Source organism: Archocentrus centrarchus, chromosome 10 (assembly GCF_007364275.1).
Source record: "Archocentrus centrarchus isolate MPI-CPG fArcCen1 chromosome 10, fArcCen1, whole genome shotgun sequence".
Lineage (NCBI taxonomy): Eukaryota > Metazoa > Chordata > Actinopteri > Cichliformes > Cichlidae > Archocentrus > Archocentrus centrarchus.
The window spans coordinates 17,272,803-17,291,827 of record NC_044355.1 but is presented as its reverse complement, the minus strand read 5'-3'; the positions used below and the strand labels follow the sequence as shown (position 1 = coordinate 17,291,827).

The window sequence follows — 19,025 nt, the reverse complement described above, 5'->3', positions numbered from 1 at the left end:
CCCCCACATGGTAAAATTTAAAAGTCCGGCCGCAAACCAGTCAAAACGTGATCACAAACATGTCGTTAAGACCCTTAAAAAATTTTTTTTTTAAAAAATGTAGCAACAATGCAGCAGCAATTGGGTTTATTTTGAGTGAGCGAGAAAGAAAAAGAACCGTATAGTCTCTATAATTTTATAGTAGTAGTTTATCTATATAGTAAAATGCTCTCCTGATCTAATACATCTGCCGTATTTATTATGCAGTTATTTCAGCATATCTCTCACATATTCAGGGTTGAAAAAACATCACACTTTTAACCCAACAAAATAAACATGGTTTGACTTTATTATGACATCTGGAAGAAACACTATTAAAGACAAAACATGGATATAAGAAAGAATGACAGTGCTTTAATAATAATCATTTAAAAAAAAAAAAGTTCACAACGTGGAACAAAACTGAATGTGCACGAGCTGGTTTCTCCACTGCAGTGATGGACAAATGCTGGTAATTTTCCACTGATGCTGTAATGGATCCAGCCGTCTGCTTCTGGAGATCCATGCCATCTCTGATGCAATCAGCTCTCTGTGAATGGAGGGAGGTGACCAGCTGCTCCGCTCATATGCTGTCCAGCTTCTTTAACACATACGGCGCTGTAAACACAGAACACGTGAGGTCAGGACCGCATGAAAACCAGTCTGCACTGAGCTCCAGTCCAAATAGAAAGACAGTTCTTGGATACAGTTGAACAAAACCCATTTGTAGAAGGGTCTGGCCCCTACCTATAACAGGTAAACCTCTTAAGGGGAAGGACAGCAAAGACAGGCGTGCACAAACACCAACATATACAGTACTGTGCACAAGTCTTGAGTCGCCCCTCATTTCTTTGTGCTTTGCTTCCAAAGAATCAGACTCTCTTAAATATATTTTTTAAGTGGTCTTGAGCAATACTTCTCCAGGCTTTTTTCTTTGGACATTGGCTGCTTTTTCACTCGTTTTCAGTCCGGTTGTTGTACCTGAACATTTTCAGAGGAATGTATTTTATTTTTGGTGTGTTTGTTAAGCCACTTTTCTATTTATTCTTTGATTTATGACTCAGTCATGCATTAACAGGCACCTAACTTAAGGGATGTGAAAGGGGAGGGAAATGGACAAGTATAAGACTAAAGAAGTGGCAGGACTTTAAAAAAACAACAACAAAACCATCTACAGCAGATGAACAGTATCTGAAAGTCATGTCCTTAAGGAAAGGAAAAAAAAAAATCAGCAAAGATGAAATAGGACCTGAGAGATGCATCTGAACCTTCAGCTGCTATATTTGTTATTTTCATAAGTCTCATCAGAAATGGTCTCAGTTGCAAGGTGGCTGTCAAGTAGCCGTTGTTAAAGAAGGGAAAGAGGGGGAAAAAGGTTTAGGTAGGTCAAATTTCACAAGAACTGGACTGAAAAATCAGTGGAAACGGGTCTTATGGAGTGATGACTCCAAATTTGAAATTTCAGTATGTACAGAGCAGGTCAGGAGAGAGGTACAACAGTGAGTAACTATAGGTATATTTAGTCACACCAATTATTGACTGTCAAGCCTGTTAGAATTGTGCAAACTCGGTTTTTGCCTCATATACTGTATTTCCATGTATGTTTGCACGTTTCAATAAATTGCTGCACCGGTTTCCCATTTTCCTGACAAAATCTAGAAGAACTAAAAAAATAAATGGTGCTGCCTGATGGGAGCAACATTTTGATGTGCTCAGGTTACTTCACGTGCCTGATCATTACATACAGAAGGTGAGCAAATAGGACCCTTCACCGATAACGAACCGCATTAAATACCTCTGGGTTGTCCATTCAGCTAACTGACAATGTCATCTGACGCTACTTACTGGCTCTGAGCAGAGCGACGTAAATAAGGAAGTTTCGTAAAGACGCGATTACATCTTGTCGCATTTTCTTCCTCATCTCCTCTGGGTCCATTTTGGGTCCGAGTCCTTCCAGTTTAAACATTGTAGCTGTAGTTCTACTCGGAGTGGTTCACCCGTGAGCTTTACTGAACAATTCACCGTGTCAGGCGCATGGACGCAATAACCTAAACCGGAAATACGCAACAACGGAAATCACGACGAAATACGGTGCGTACGCAGGGACAAACCGCACAAAGGAACCAGAACGCGAACGTGGTGGCTACAGCAGGTTAATAGTATTTTTAGTTTAAACTGTGGTAGTTTATTTATTTATTCATTCATTGTCGTCTTGTTTTTTGTTTTGTTATTTTTTTATTTATACATAGTATTATTATTGTGTATGTCCTGCTGGATATTTAAAAATAGGCTTATCCAATGTAATGTTAATTTAATGTTAAGAAAAAAATACATATATGATCATCATCATTATTGTTTATTTATTTAGGTTTCTTGGATGTGGTCCACCAGGGTCAATTTGGCACCAGTTGACCGCGTTTTTGGTGATTCGGTTAAAACACATTTAATTTACGAAGTGATTACATTTTTTGAGATTGGTAGCAGCAGCAGCACAGGACTCGCTGCGGGGCCATTGTTATTTAACTGAGTGATATTGTGTATTAGGGGTGCAGATGCCAGGCAAAGTTCTAATTAACTAAATTACCTGAAACCAGCTGACATACAATAAATCGGGAACCCTCGGGAAACCGGCCGTCTGGGGCCTTTGGCTAAATTCCTGCTCTGCACAGCACATGCGGGCCGTTTGTTTTTAAAGTTATGGTGGGATGTGATTAAAACAAATATAAAAAAGGTAAACTGAATTTTATTTCAACACATCTGACTTTGTCCAGAATACAAGGATGAGATTTTAAATTAAAATAACATTTTATAATATATGTATCAATACATAAATATTAAAAGACTAACTGAAGAACTTATCAGAAGCGACCAAATGAATCGTTAACTAGTTTAACCCAGTTCTTTCTCATTCTTTTCATTTGGTGTAACTGACCTTGTGGAGGAGGGGTGGGATGAGGGGGTCCTCCCGGACAGACAGCGATGGAGGCAGGGAGAGAGAGAGGGAGAGAGAGAGAGAGAGAGAGAGAGAGAGAGAGAGAGAGAGAGAGAGAGAGACAAGCAGAGGGAGGGGGGTGGTTATTTCTGAGCTCAGGGCCGAGGATTAGGCAGGGAGCAGTCCCAGTACGATGACAGCATCCAGCTTTTAGCCAAACCCCCCGCACACCACATCACCATCATCATCTGGCGCGAGAGGATATTTTCGAGAAGCAGATTTCGTCTCCAGTGAAATTCACTCTTATCTTTTAGTAGGGGGGATAGCCTACCCACACACCCACATACCCACCCCCAGACTCCCGGTTCGACTGTCTCCCGATCAACCACGAGGTGAGTCCTTTCGTTATTTCGCGGTGTTGCTGTTTGATGAAGGAAAGGAGCGCCCGACTGGTTACGCAGGCGCCGACCGGCACCTTGCGTCCAGACAGTCCTGCCATTTGTACTGATTATCATCTGAATATGAATAATTTAACTAATGGTCATTTTCACAACTCACGCACACCCGGGTCCCTATTTGAGGGAGGTGGCGGAGAGATTTAAATCCGATTAAGATCACGCTATAATGGAATCAACAAAAGAGTGACCTTTGTTTTTTCCCTTTGTTTAGCCTCCTGCATTGAGTGGCATGGTTGTGGCCATTGATCAAAGTTAGTCTTTGGCCTGTGATAACGGAGGTATCGATTTTAAAAGGCATTCACAAAAGGTTTGTGAGCGATAAAGAGAGGCGATGAGGTCAAATCTCACAACCCCAGAATATTTGGTATTTGCCGCAATTGTAATTGTAAAAAATATACAATAATAGTGGCCATTCTATAATTCACCATATTCACAAACACATGCATTATGCAGCGGTATTGGAAATCCACGCTGTCGTGTGCGCAGTGAAATCACCGTCACTAGCTACAGATGGGAAAAGCACGGACTAAATCCTCGCGGATCGGGGGGGATGCCAGGAGTCTGGGTAGTAAAACACGCACATTATGAATGGGCGTAGGCGATGTGCAGCCAGCCAGAGACAGTCGTCTCTTCCGATTTTCCTTCGCTTGTATCCTTTGGCTGTTTCTAAAGCCCCCTTTCCCTGCGCTTTCTCCCGTGCTGTGCAAGGCATGACAAGCGCAACACAACTAGACCGGAACAATGCGTTTTGCCGTTCTGGGGCCTTCGTTTAATGCATGGCATGATTTAACGTGACCGCTTTATTGCGGCTCAGACATGTGTGGTAACGTAGCTTCCACTAATCGCGATTTTTTAATAGCTTCATATGCTTCTGTTGGCGGTCCATGTGCCATTTTTGGTGCTGCAGTGTGCGGCTTCTATAAAAAGCAGCGGATGTTCAGGGTTTCGCTGTTTTCACTTAGTGTGCGTACATGTGAGCACGCCGCCTCTGTTCCTGCAGGCTTTGTGCTATGACTCAGGGATGTACCGTAAAGCATGTGATGGGAATTGCTGCTCTGAGGTCACTCCGCCTGAAGAGAAACGCGACGGGCAGAACTTGAACATCAGGAAAGACTTGATGCCTGGCTGCGTTAGCCTCGATCTTCTCTGCTGATTGCTCCTCTGCCCCACTTAACCGCAGCCAGCCATCCTCTCCCTCTCTCTTCATCTTTAGTCTCAGCTCCATGTCTCCGGGGCAGGCTGTGCTGCTGAGCTGGTGTTTTGCTGCTCCAGCCCAATACGCTGACCAATACATGACCTATTCAAGAATTCATATTTGGTTCGCGTTATCATACAGAGGTACAGGGAACATTTCAGTTAGTTAGTGGGTCAGGGTTTGATAATTTGATTGTAGTGGTTGCAGTTGGTAGATATATTAAGGTGTTTATTACTGAATATTTTACACCTGTTTTCCCCTCGAGCTGTACCAGTATTACTCCTGCAGAGGAGACAGGAGACATGACCTCACTGATGTGACAGCTCTCTGGTGATGGCACCACTGACTTGCAGTGGTACCCTAATGTAGGCCAACCCCCCCCCCCCCCCCCCTTTTTTTTTGGTGAACATATAGAAAAACACTTTGAGAATGAAAAGCATTTGCCTTAAAAGCCCAAGCAAATCATCGGGTCCTTATAATCAGGTTTTCTTCTCTTCTGTTCGTTGCTGTGATATGAAATATTGAAGGCCTGCTGTATCTGTGTTATTACAGAGCTGAGACATTATTATAGCTTGTAGCAACCAGACTGCCCTCTTATTACTTTTACTTAAAGATAAGACCTGTATTGTGTAGCTCTTGAAAGATCACCAAGTTTAAGGAAATTGGCTCAGACAGCTAAAAAAAAAAAGAAAAAGAAAAAAATGTTGCAGAAATTCCAGACTTGCTACATCTATCATCCTCAAACATCCAAAAGCTTTCCTCAGACATCAAGATCTTCCTCTCTTTCTCTTGCTGTCTGTCTCTCTCTGGAACCATGAGAACCGCTGACATAGATCTGTGATACCACGCAATGTACTATTAAAAGACCCATTATTTAATAGTGCACAGAGGAGCTCAAGCTTTGCCAGGTCGCAGATGAAGAGGGCGGGGGGGGGGGGGGGGGGGGGGGACAAGTGGTGCAGGGTGAGCCCTGTCTTCATAATGCTAATGGAATGAGCTGACAGATGTAATGAAAAACAGAAGATGGGATTATGTCTGGAAGACACGTTACAGTAGCAAATAACCAGCAAAACACAACAAACAACAGTGGCAACGAGTGGACTTAAACAAGAAAACCAGCTCTTCTTTGAAAACGGACTTTATCAGTGATTTTCTTCTTTTATTTTTGCAAGTGCATGGCATGGACTCCTGCCACATGCTGCATCATGTAAAGAACACACACACACACACTCTGGCAATTATTTCATGGTTCAGGCTGTACCAATCCACCTGATAGGGGATCATCAAGCTCATTAGACTAAACTATCCCCTGAAAATCAACCTCATGGTAGCACTAAAGGAAAAGTCAGAGGCTCACCAAAGTCAGTTGGATTCATCCTCTTTGTGCCTTAAATGTCTCCATCAAATATTGTGATAATATGTCCATTTTGTTAATGTAGCTCAGTCTGCCAAATCGTAGCATCCATGGTGTCAGTCTGGTTAAAACTACAATATTATGTATGGGGTGACACAGGTGGTAGAGTGGGTCGCCCTTCACAAGTTTGGTGGTTTGATCCCCCAACTCCTGCTCCTTTTAGGAGCTTCTTAGTACCTTAGACAGGCTATTAAAGCCCCTCCAAAAACGGCTGCCAACATTATTGGTGAAAATGATGTTTGTTGAGAGAAAGTGGCTAATAAATGCAGATAAATTGCCATATAAATGCATGCTCTTTAATGAAAAGCATCTGATAATTTATGATGGATTCCTGTTAAATTGCTTTAACTCAATTTTAACATTATTTTTTGATCCATTTTAAGTTCTCTGGTTATGCACCATCCACATACAGAGGTTCTTGCAGACGTTTACAGTAGAAGATGCTTTACAATTCCTTATTTACACACACTGAGTTACTCTGAGCACCTGAGAGCGCCTTCCATCTGTAAGTTATTAGATTTCTTAAGAACACATTTCAAATGTTTCTCCAATTTAGATGCATTCGAGCATATATTTACTTTATTTTTAAACTCATTCAGTACAAGTAAAGTATCTTCCTGCTGTATGTAAAAAAACAGAGTACAAATCCTGGACCCAGACTAACTCTGGGGGTGTGTATTGTCTGCTCTGCTTGTTGTTCCTCATGTTTACAACTTTGCATTTATGAAATCTGAATCAGTTCAGCTGCCTCACATTAAATCACCCCCACCTCCAGTCCTCCAAGCGTTCACGCACGCAGTCATTTCTGCCAAGTGTGCTGCTGTTGGACTGAATGTTCTCTGAAGTCTGAGTCCAACTTTATTGGCAACAACTGTGAGCCAGAATGAAATGTGGAGTTGCTGAACCAACCCCTGCTGCTGCTGCTGTCCTGCACCTCATGTGGTGCAGCTGTATCCGGTGTGTCGTGCTCGGCTTGGGAGCGGTTTCGGGGGTGCGGGACAGCTTGGGAACAAGATGTCCAAAAGATTCAACCGGTCTTTTCTAAATAAAATCTGTTGTCGAGTCAGTGGCTTCATGCCCTAATGAAACTTCTCTGTGCCACGTAAAGGTTTGTCTGCAGTGACGTGGCCCGGTTTGTCCCAGCAGTGCTAATTGGGCTTAAAACTGTTTTCTATTCAGCTGACTGCACAGGAACTGCCCGTTCAGTACCACCTCTCGGCCTCCTGAGGATAGAGTGGAGTAGCCTAATTTTATGAACTGCATGTGTCCTCGAACCGGGATTAAATAACTGGCTGTTTTGTCAGACACAGAGAGAGACATTGTTGGAAGAAATGAGCAGAGGGGGAGGGATTTTCTTGGAGAAATCAGACACAGACAAAAAAAGAAAAAAAGAGTGAAGACAGGCTTCATTACCTAACAACATTCTTCTATGTTCTCCATGTAGAGTGAAGACTGGTGTAGGGGTGAGAAGATGAAGAGAAAAAGAGGAGGGAGACTGAGTGAAAGGCCAGGCAGGCTCTGAGGCTTGCTGATGAGTTGTTTGCATGGCGAGCTTGGGGATTTCAGGACATGACAGTTGCAGGATGGCATTTAAAGATTCACTATTGATTCAGAGGGAGATTAGGAGCAGACTCGTCACCAGATTCCACCGTGTCAAGTTTGAAACTGGATAAAATGAAAATGCTGTCGCATCATGAGAAAACCGAAGCGATCTCTCACAGTCAGAGAGGAGAGTTGTGAAAATGCTACAGGTCTGAGTGTCGTGTATTTATTCTTTAACAGCTGCTGCTGTTTGGCTGTTTTCTCTCAAATGGTGGTAAAAACCCTGTATTGACCACCTTTTCCCCACTCCTCCTGCTGAACAGACTCCCATCAGTTTTTTTTACTGTCCTCTCCTGCAGCTTTCTTCTTTCATTTCTTTGCTGCTGCCCTCTTCACCCTTTTTAAAACTCTCCCTCTTTTCTATTCCCTCTTCAATATCCTGTCCTTTCTTTCTTTTCTTTGCCCTGACCAATTCTCTTTCTATATCCCTGCCCCTTTTCTCAGCCCCTTTAGGGCCCCCCTCCTTTCTCCCCCTGCTTCTCACCCCTCCAACCCCCACCCGTCCCTCTCTCCTTCTGTGCTCAGCTCTTCTTCTTCTTGCCTGTGTTGGCAAAGTGGCAGAAGGAGGTGGTTGGAGGCTGAGCTAGCTGCATTAGCCCCATGCATTATTCATGTGCCCTGCAGTCTGTGTGGGTCTAGGTCCTCTGCTGCCTTTTCTGAGGGACACATGGGCCTCGTGAAAGAGCTCTGTGTGTGGGACACAGGGCCTGATGGAAGAGCTACACAGAGGGGACTATCAGTTCCTTGATTTCTGCTCCCTCTTATAGAAGAAAGCAACAAAGAGTGAGAGTTTACGCCACAGATCAACATTCAAGTGCAAAATGAGGTGGTTTCCTTAGATGAGATCAAGAATGTCTATCCAGTGTTTCTCCTAATTCAAAAGCCTGGCTTTTACACAATAAAGCCTGTTTTTTTTCTCCCCAAACCAGACGTTGGCTTAGGTTTCTGACATATCTGCCCTGATGTTCACATGAAAGACTCGTCCCCTTTTAATATTGGCCAAGATCGCTGTTTGCCTGGCAGCGTTTCGCTCTCCACCACATCGGGATTCACAGGCTGTCCTCCTTGCTTTTAGAGCACACCCAGTTAACTGAATTGTTAACTGAACTGGGCTGTATGAAATTTTAATTTAGACAACCAGACTGAGATGGAGTGCCTCGTCTCCCCATCGCCGTGAGCTTTTGAGGCTGTGGAGGAGCAGAGAAAGACAGTGGATGGAAGAGAGAGAGAGAGAGAGAGAGAGAGAGAGAGAGAGGGAGAGAGAGAGAGAGAGAGAGAGAGAGAGAGAGAAAGAGAGAGAGAGAGAGAGAGAGAGAGAGAGAGAGCCAGCCTTTGGGACCAGAGGAGGAGCCTTTTGGAAAACCACAACCGCATAGCTGTTTCATGCTCACATCTGCTTTGCCTGACACACTTATATGTTCACAAGGAAATACTGACATCTTTTAATGAATAGGTTAAAAAGTTCAGTTGATAGAGCTTAATCAGATCTAAAAGTGGTCGTTTCCTGCTTCATTCTATTCATAACTCATCATATGGAAATGTTTTGACAGGTTTCCCTGATAGTGTTCTGCTCTGCACAGGTGGCGGCACCAGATTGGCACTAGCCCTGATGATCACAAAGACCCCGCTCCACCTCTTTTCAGCCAATCCAGAGCTGATGTCTGAGAGGGCGAGGGGGTACGTTTGTTCCGGAGTCTTGAAGAGACAAGCTACATCACGGTGAGTCATGCTCTCACAGTCTTTAGTTAAAATGCCAAACACTGGGCTGTTTGCTTTTTCTGCCTTTTCCAGAAGTATGAAGGAAGTGCAGCCACAGTGTGTTTCCTCGTGGATCTGCTAGACTAGCTTTACTAGTGAAGCTACAAATATGAGCTGCAGTTGTTCAGTGTCAAGATATTAAACTTGTTCCTCAAGTGCTCAGGAGTTCTTAGTGTGTGCATGTATCTAAAAAGTGACTGACTGGTGCTGGCAACAGAGACTGTCATTGGAGATGACTACCTGGCCCTGCAAGGACAGGGAAGGTGAGCGAAAGAAAATGAAATACAGCAGAGAGAGAGAGAGAGAGAGAGAGAGAGGGAGAATGACAGCAAAAAGCATCATCCCACTCAGCACTTCAACATGCATACATATACCCATCCATACACCTGCACATTTAACACATAATGTTTCTTCCAGTGATCAAAGGGGGCAGATGTATTACTAAGCACACTTAGTTCCTCATGTGCATCTGTCTACTACCTACTCTCACTCAGCCTTCCTCATCCATGTTGATCTGGCTCTATCCGGATAAGCAGGAGGTGCTAAAGTGACACCCTGACCATTGCAGGCTTGTGCAGAGCGAGTACCTCTAATCCTCTTAAAGGACAGACCTACACTGCATGTTTTACTACTGCTAAGGAAGGCTAGTCAGCGCTGGCCTACACGCAGCGATCACTTCAGCAGAGATGCACTGTAGTAAAAGTGAAAGAAGTGTCAGTGAAACTGAAGTAAAGAAGTAATTTCAAATTCTACCCCCAAAATATACTTTTTCTCAAAGTACTACTGCTTAATATCTATTGCTTACAGAGCAGTATGGATTATTTTCACATAACTCAGAAATACAGTAAGGTAATTCCAGTTTAATGACTCATCTCATTTATTGGACGCAGGCGTGTTTTCAAATGCTAGGAACAAGTGTGGCAGATGGCCAGAATACTGCTTCCTTTAAGCTCTTCACAAAACCATTGGCATGCAGCAGTGTGATCCATATTTCTGAGGGCTGATCAGACTGAACTCTTGGCTTGGCTTCCCCAGGCCAAGGTATGGATCATTAAGTTTCAGGGGGGCATTCATCATCATTACCAAACAGATCAGGTCTAGGTCACTGCTTTTCCTGTCCCTGCCAAAGTTTCCCTTTTGTTTTCTCTCTTTCATTGGGTGAAACCGTCCAGCACAGCCACAAACAGGAGATATATCATGAAGCAGTATCAGCTGAAAACAAAACTCAGCAGAACTCAGTTCCCCTTTATGCCACTGTCAAGTAATTATCAGGCGCTCTACAAGCCTCTCCAGCTGCAGTGTATTGATTGGCTGACAGAAACAAAACACTTCTGACGGGGGCCGTAAGTCTTGAGATTTGGTTTGCATTCAGTTGAACTCCCCAGGGTTAAACTGAGCCCTCCTCCCCACCCCCTTGTTTAAAGGGCAAGCTAAACAGAAAATGTACAACTGCAGAGTCTTGATGTTGTAAATATTCATATTGAGGCATATTTGAGACTCCTTTTATTGTGCGATGGTGCAGTTGTTGTTTTTGAGAATCAGGTCATTTTGACATGTGTTGCTGCTCATGCTGGCTAAACCCAACCCCTTTCTCTCCCAGCTTTTTTCCCCCCTTGTTTTGTTTTGGTTTTTTTGCTTTCCGCTCACACATCTGATTATTCATTGTGTTCAAGGCAGGCTACATGTGGTGCATATAAAAAAGGGCCAGGCTAGATGCAAATGTAGCTGGAGCCCAATTCTTGCACTGATTACACAGTCCAAAAAGACAGAACTAAGCTCTAAGCAGTTTCCCGTTTAATTTATCCCATCAAATCCTTTCATCTTCCTCCCACATTTCCCTTTCCCTCTGTGTCTTCATGAGCTTCTCTTTCTTTGTCACTTCAGATAAATGGAGGAGAAGGAGCGATGCAGGAGCAGGTCTCCAGCTCGGAGGGCCAGTCGGGTGCAGCAGGTGGTGGGAACAATAATACGACGCACTCGAGAGTCACTTAGCAGGTACAGAATTAAAAGGAGTCTGAGCTGAGGGAAAAGATGCTTTAAAAATGTGGTGGAAGTGTTGCACCAGTGCATAGATTTTCAGAATGTGGATTTTGATGGGAAGAAAATGAGTATGCAGTATAAAAGAGGGGGGAAATACATATGGTAAAAATAACAATACAATGCATATAGAGTGGAAGAGCAACTTTAACTACTTCCAGGCCTGTTGCCAACTTCTCTAGTGACAAAAAAATATGTAGAAAGAAATGTGGAAAGTACAGGTGTGTGTTTTTCAGTATACTGAGGAAATTTATTGACTCATTATGAGTTAGCTGTCACCTTAAAATGGGGAAACAGTACTCAAAAAACAACAACAAAAAAAGAGGCACAAACTGAAGAAGAAATCGTATTTCTCAACTTGGTATGGACCCACTAACACACACACACGCAAACCAAATCTCCTCCCTGCACCCACACATTGAGCCACATAGCTAAGTACATATTCAAACCCTGATTGCCTGACTGCCCCTCTCTCATACATAAACACACACCACAGTGAACCACAAATATGCTTTTAAGAATCCTTCATGCTCTTGTTGTCTGCCAAGAGGTTTCTCGTTTTCAGCAAAGAATGCGTTGCTGAGAAATCTCAGTAAACTTCCTCCTAGTAATTCCTGGGGAAGATGGATATTCTTTATTGTCCCTGAGGGACATTTTGGATTGCAAACAGTTGTCAACGCAGCCATGACACATCGTGAATAAATCAGCATAGACAGATATATATTTAAAAAAACATACATTAAATGCAATCTTAAAAAATTTGCATTGAGCTGCAACTGCACTCAAAGTCCACAGTTCAAAACGGGGTAAAACCCTGGCCTGCAGCTTGTTTAGCAATCCAACAGCTGACAGAACAAATGATCTCATATATTTATTTGCTTTGGCCCTCCTCAGGAAAGAGCACCTCCTCTCACATGGCTGGGGTTGAAACCCTGTATGAAGAGGGTGTTGAGAAGCTGCCAGAGTGACCTTTGGTCTGAGGGGCTTTTACTTGCCAAACATGGCCAAGATCTTTCAAGTTAGTGCCAACGGTCTTTTGGCAGAGTTACACAATATTCTCCCGCCCTGTTTTTGTTAATCATGTTGAGGTTGTAAAACCCACAAATCATAGCAAAACCGAAGCGGAGTCAATTGAAGATGAGTAAAACTGATCTGTCAGTATAAAGAACAATCTCTGACACGCCTTTTTGCAAACGGAGTGGCATTGAATTTAATTTTGTCATCCAAACAATGACAGGAAGACGCAGACAGAGGCCACTCTAAGAGTTACAAACTGTATCACCATGTACTGCAGTAAACCTATTTCCATTCAAGATAATGATGTATGCTAATCTTTACTATGTGACTGTTGTTGTTTAGCTGTTTGGCACAATTTAATAATTGAATCAATTAGTATTGATAATCAAACTAAAATGTACAGTACCAGTCAAAAGTTTGGACACACCTCCCTATTCATATTAATGGGTAAGTGTGTCATGTGTTATAATGATGAATGATAACATCCAAGGTTCTAAATGAAGCCGTCAGTGTATTCCTGTGAGCCAAAAGCTCAGACCGAATGGTTGAAACACTCAATTTTAGAAAGTTTTTTTCTACTATATCTGGCTGGGGTCGTAGCAACTCCAGAAACTTTCTGTTCTAACCTTCTGTTTGTGAAAGACAGCCAATCAGAAGAAAGTTTACTTAAATGTAGAGGAGCTTAAATGGGTTTTCTTTGACAGTGGATGAAATGAGAGGCTGCATTACGGCCTAAAATATATAGAAGCTGTTTGAATTGTGGAGCTGGAAATACTGGGATTTAAGGGATTTCTGTGCCACGTTTTAATCAGCAGTCAGTGTGTAATAAATGAGAAACATGATCTGGAAAAGGGAAAAGTAAACTTTCTCCTCTTTGATCTGCTTGAATAGCTAATGTTGCCTCCGGTCTGATAACCTATCACCCTGTTTGACCTCCTCAGAGAGCGGTTGCTAGGTGATGGGAGGTCGCAGCGCTCCAACAGTCTGTCCAATCAGAACTTCCAGGCCAAGCTCACGTTGCAGATTACCAGGGACCCAGTTCTGGACAGCAGCACTGGACATGGCTTCACCCTCACCACAAACGCCCCCCTGCTGGTCAGGGACATCGCCCCAGGTACACCAGTTTGTGGTGGCTTCGAGTCAGTGTTACCAAATTGCCACCTGCTTTATGCAACACTTCTCTGCGTGCAGCAAGGCATATTTATCCCCCCCCCCATCTCTGTCTCTCTCTCTCTCTCTCTCTCTCTCTCACACACACACACACACACACACACATTCCTGGCATTCAGGCCGCAGGGCATGGTGCCAGAGAAGCCACAGAAACAACAGAGCCACCTGCTCATCCTTTCTAAATTCAATCACTTTTCATTTAGGCAACTTTTATGGGGGGATAGAGAGACTGATAAAGAGAGACAGAGAGCAGGGGAGAGAGAGCGAGAGTGAGAGCAAGAGGGAGAGATGCTGAGCCATTACTTTATGTCTCGCCTGTAAAATAAGCTGATAAATGCAGCGAGGAGGGTCCCACCCTGCCACCAGTGCTTTAGTTGCTATCTGCTGCCAAAGAAAAGGAGAGAGTCAGATAGAGAGAGGGAAGTGATAACAGAAGACAAGATTTAATTGAGAGAGAAGATGCCAGCAGTAAGACCCAGAGGGGAATGCACACCCAAAGTGCAAACATGACCAAAGAGAGCAAAGTAAGGAGTGTGAAAGTGTTCAGAGAGCAGTGAGAAGGGGGAAAGATGGGTGACACTTCGGGAATGTACGGGAGAGAGGCCCTGTTAGTAGATGATGAAGGAAAGAGGTGGATGATGAAGAAGGATAGAAAGAAGAAGAAGAGATATTATGAAAGCTTAACAGGAGGGGACTTTGGCTTGTGTGTGCGCAAAAGCTTGCTGTGCAGTGCAGCTTGCCTTCAGTGGGTCACAAATCAGGCACAGACAGGGCTTTGCCAGGCAGACTGGGTGTGCGAAAAATATGTGGGTGTACGTGTTTACGTGCACAGATGCTCAGTATGTCTGTGTGCTTGTGTGTTAGGGTAAGCTGAAACTGCTGTGCCTCAGTTGTGCTCGCTTGCCTGAAGACAAATGAGTATAAATAACTAGAGAAAGCAGAGCAGAGCTGGGCTGGAAGACACCCAGAATAACTGTAACCCCTCGCGTCCTGGAGAGCTCAGCCGAACACTGTTGAGTCAGCCATATTGAACAAGCCCATGTGCCATTCTGTGTGTGTGTGTGTGTGTGTGTGTGTGTGTGCGTGCGTGCCTAAAAATGTGTGTATCTCCCTTTGTCTCTACATGTGCAGCTGTGTTTTTGTTTTATGCAAGCGCTCACTCTTTTCATTGTGTGAATTTGTGCATCTGTGTTGTGTGTGTATGTGTGTGTGTGTGTATGTGTGTGTGTGTGTGTGTGTGTATAGGAAGTCCTGCAGATGGGATACTATTCCCAGGGGACCAGGTGCTGCAGATTAATGATACAGTGATGGAGGATTTGAGTGAAGAGCAGGTGGAAAACGTCTTAAGGTGAGGAGAACTATCTATGGAGCTATCGATCTAGTAAATGTGTTATAGCTGTTGTTGGCAGTGTGAGGGTGATGCATGTGTGGCTGTGCCTGTACGAGGCTTAGCGAGTTAGCGGCAGAGGTCAGAGCAGAAGGTGGGTGCTTAACAGCTGGACAAAAAGGTTATGATCCATACTGCGCATGTGTTTGAATGAGTGCTTTTTTTCTCTCCACTCAGGAACTTGGAAGACTGTATCAATGTGACTATCCTGCGGCACATGACAGTGAGTACAAAGAAGACATTAATGAGCTCCTCTCTACGCAAGCACACAGAGTTATGTTATTACACCGTCCCTCATAAACATAAGCTGTCTGTGTGCTGCTGAGCATGTGACTGTTAGCTTGCATCTTCTGGCAGGATTAACCACTTTACATTGTCCTGTGATGTATGTGCTGACCCTCTGAGTACAGCTCTGAATGTTTGCATCTTAAACCTTGTTGGCTTCAGTATTCCTCATGTCTCCATCATGTACAGTAATGTGCTGGTGTGTGTGTGTGTGTGTGTGTGTGTGTGTGTGTGTGTGTGTGTGTGTGTGTGTGTGTGTGTGTGTGTGTGTGTGTGCTGCTGCTGTGCTACAGAATCCCAAGTCATCTATTATGTCAGCAGAGAAGAGAGCTCGTCTGAGGAGTAATCCAGTTAAAGTGCGCTTTGCAGAGGAGGTGGTGGTCAATGGGCACACTCAGGTGAGAAAACCTTATCTGCTACAGAAGGAGCGCTGCTCCCACATGAAAAAACAAAATAGAAAAACAACATTAGAGTTTCTCACTCCCTCCAGTTGTATTTATGCATCTTTTCAAAAGTCTCTTTCATATTTTTCACATAAAACACATCGTTTCCTTGATTCATGTTAATTCTTATAATGACAAAATGCAAAACGGACACTTTATTGAGAAAATCATATTTTAGTTATGCAGGTTTCTTTTCTTAGAATGACTTTCAATTCTCGATCTTCCACATAATGAAATATTCTTCATTAAGGCTTATGGTCTAACATTTCTCGCAATCATTTAAGATTTGATCTTTTCTCATTTGACATCGATCCTGTCTGACCACATCTCTCACTTCTCTCCACCAGGGAAACTCTCTTCTCTTCCTGCCCAATGTTCTGAAAGTCTATTTAGAGAACGGACAGACCAAGGCTTTCAAGTTCGACAACAACACCACTGTCAAGGTATGTAATAAACAGGATTACCGGCCTAGTTAGAAATATTTACCCCAAAAGCATATTTAGAGCTTTTACTTGGGGGCCTGATGGGATGGCTCCATGGTATAGTCATTTACATGTTCACCTAACAGGTGAACGCTCCCTGGTTTGATCCCAGGATGGGAGGAGACCCAAACCCTTTTGGGGTTGCACCAGGAATGTAAAAATCTGCCAGATCAAACACGTGGAGCTTCCTGAGGTGGAGACCCATTGCGAATAAGGGAGCAGCTGAAAGTAGCTCACTTAGTGGCCTGATGGATACTCTGTAATGACAGATCAAAACAGCTACTACTTGTGTACCTTTAGATGGATATTGTAAGTCACTGACCCAAGAGATCCCTGCATCATTCATGGTTGATATATTTGTTATGTAACAGCAGTGTGCCCCAATAATAAGAAACCTGCTAAAGATAGCAAAGTATTTTTGGATCAACAAAGTGATTTCCAAAGAGCTAATAGCTAAAACCTGGCATATCTTGGCATGCTGTGCAATGTGTCCTTAAAAAAATTAGGAAACTGGATACCAAAGGACAAAAGAAAAAGTGGCAGGCCTAAAAACTATCTACAGCAAATGAATAGTATGTGAAAGTCATGTCCTTAAGAAATTCAGCAAAGGCCTGAATCAGGACCTGAGAGATGCATCTAGTGATCCATCTACTGTGCACTGAAGCCCCAACAGAAACAGATTCAGTGGAAGGATGGCTGTAATTCTTAGGAAGGGAAACAGGAAAAAAAGGCTGAGGTATGCCAAATTACACAAGAACTGGACTGGAAATCAGTGGCAACAGGTCTGATGGCATCATGATGGCATGATGACTCCAAATATGAAATTATGGAGGAGGTCAGGAGAGAGGCAAACAGTGTCCACAGTTATCTGTAAAAACGGTGGGGTCTCTGTCATTGTTTGAGGTTCTTATCAAAATTATGGAACTATGAACACAAAAAAATACCAACAGAATTTGATCCACCATGCAGCACCATCTGGAAAGTGGCTGATAGGCAGTGTCAGTGGTCATACTCTGTTTTTGCCTTATATACGGTATTTTCATTTATGTTTACATATATTTCAATAAAGAGACAAACTTATTTCCCATTTTCTTTTCAAATGATAAAGAAATTAGAGGTGACTCAAGACTTGCACAGTACTGGATGATTATCCAACTGTTCTCTGAAGAGCCAATGAAAGCTTCCTCGGTTTCTTAACAGCTGTCATGAGACCAAGCACACAGATGGATGTAGCTGAAAGACGCTTATTAGGACCAACTGGGAGTATTTGTAATTAAGTGCATCACAAGTTATGGTTTGATTTCTTTATGAGAATAGTATTATTTTTTACAGCAGCTTTTGTATTTGCCTTTGTTTTCCCAGTCAAAGGAAATCTGATAAAGGGAATGAGATTTGTCTCTTTGCCTTCAGCAGAATGGGATGAAACATGTTTGTCTAAGAGGTGTGAACTGTTGGTTTTTTTGTCATTCCAGGACATTGTTCTGACTTTGAAGGATAAACTGTCCATCCGGGCCATTGAGTACTTTGCCCTGGTGCTAGAGCAACAGTACAGCATCACCAAACTACTGCTGCTGCATGAAGATGAGCTCATTCAGAGGGTGAAGGAAACTATGGAAAAATCCATTCAAACATATCTCATGGCTGTGTATGAACATTACAATGGTAACATTTTCCACCTCCATCTTTTGTCTTCACCAGGTGGTGCAAAAGAAAGACTCCCACGATTACAGGTGTCTCTTCAGGGTTTGTTTCATCCCCAGAGACCCAGCAGACCTGCTGCAGGATGACCCCTCTGCCTTTGAGTACTTCTTTTTACAGGTCAGAGAAGCTCCTTTAGTTGTTGTTACCATTACTGTCATTCTTTGTTCACCTCAGAGACTTTTGTTTTGAGTTCTTCACTATGAGGCTTTGGTCCTTTTTCCCTCACAGAAAATAAATCTAAATGTACATACAGAAAATAAAACTTTGGACCCATGTTACGCTTGAGTGTGATCTGAACTTCTACTAAAAATATTTTAAAAAATAGGGAATTTCAAATTGAGAGGATGTTTGAAGTCAACATGCAGCTGCTCCTTATGTCTTTATATTAGTTTAAAATGATACTAAACTCATTTTATTTTGTACTGTGGCCTCGTACAGTAACAACTTGTTCACATTCGGTAGTCCTTCTGTGCATAGCAGAACATACTTGCTCTGATGACACTCATTCTTGAGTGTTACATGTGATCTGGATGTGCTTTTGTTGCACACTAAAGAGACGGGGAATGCCGCTTATGTCATGCCGCTTTGTTGTTTTATTGTCTTCACCTCCTATTGTGTATGTTTTGCTGTCAGTTCTGGGTCATTGGTTCACTTACAAATATGCTCATAAGTTGTGTGCTTTACAATGTCTGACATGCAGAACATGTTGGTACAAAAATCCTTTCAGGGTGTGTGGTGTAAGGTGTGTGTGTGTGTATTATATAATACTGACACTGTGATTATTTCTGCTTGCAGAGTGTTGGAGATGTGCTGCAGGAGCGTTTTGCAGTGGAGATGAAGTGTAACACTGCACTCCGCCTGGCAGCCCTGCACATGCATGAGAGACTAGATAGTTGTGGACAGACCAGGACCTCTATCAAGAGTATTACGTGAGTCATATGTGTGCGTGTTTCCATTTAGGGGTCACACTTGTAGGACACTGTAATTGCTGCACTCCTCATTATAGGTTTTGAGTAATAGGGGTTTGACATTTTTCCACTGCTGCAATTACTGTGATTTGTCTGGGATGAAGCAGCTCACTAAATGCCTAATCTATTAATGCGATGGGATAGGTTTAGAATGTGTG

At 43.1% G+C, this 19,025-nt stretch overlaps 2 protein-coding genes across 2 annotated transcripts in view; one reads left to right on the top strand and one right to left on the bottom strand.

Moving 5' to 3' along the window:
- Positions 1-310: 310 nt before the first annotated feature.
- Positions 311-2,087, bottom strand: tomm5 (translocase of outer mitochondrial membrane 5 homolog (yeast)). Its single transcript, XM_030739823.1, has 2 exons — positions 1,864-2,087; positions 311-636 (listed from the first exon to the last, which is right to left on the bottom strand). Exons 1-2 carry the CDS (start codon positions 1,982-1,984, stop codon positions 602-604), a joined length of 156 nt encoding a protein of 51 aa, XP_030595683.1. The 5' UTR covers positions 1,985-2,087; the 3' UTR covers positions 311-601.
- Positions 2,088-3,121: 1,034 nt separating this feature from the next.
- frmpd1b (FERM and PDZ domain containing 1b) overlaps positions 3,122-19,025 on the top strand; it is a 30,196-nt gene continuing 14,292 nt past the window's right edge. Inside the window, exons 1-11 of the mRNA XM_030738996.1 lie at positions 3,122-3,342; positions 9,200-9,338; positions 11,262-11,372; positions 13,373-13,545; positions 14,847-14,949; positions 15,166-15,211; positions 15,567-15,671; positions 16,064-16,159; positions 17,671-17,796; positions 17,897-18,016; positions 18,695-18,828. Of these exons, the coding sequence (XP_030594856.1) occupies positions 11,266-11,372; positions 13,373-13,545; positions 14,847-14,949; positions 15,166-15,211; positions 15,567-15,671; positions 16,064-16,159; positions 17,671-17,796; positions 17,897-18,016; positions 18,695-18,828 (1,010 nt within the window). The 5' untranslated portion in view covers positions 3,122-3,342; positions 9,200-9,338; positions 11,262-11,265. The remainder of the gene's footprint in view (positions 3,343-9,199; positions 9,339-11,261; positions 11,373-13,372; positions 13,546-14,846; positions 14,950-15,165; positions 15,212-15,566; positions 15,672-16,063; positions 16,160-17,670; positions 17,797-17,896; positions 18,017-18,694; positions 18,829-19,025) is intronic.

Excerpts from the sequence above, each read along its gene's own strand:
- tomm5 (XM_030739823.1), bottom strand. The coding sequence starts at position 1,984 with ATGTTTAAACTGGAAGGACTCGGACCCAAAATGGACCCAGAGGAGATG. Across the intron at positions 637-1,863 it reads CGTCGCTCTGCTCAGAGCCA|CGCCGTATGTGTTAAAGAAG; the intron begins GTAAGTAGCGTC and ends CTGTGTTTACAG.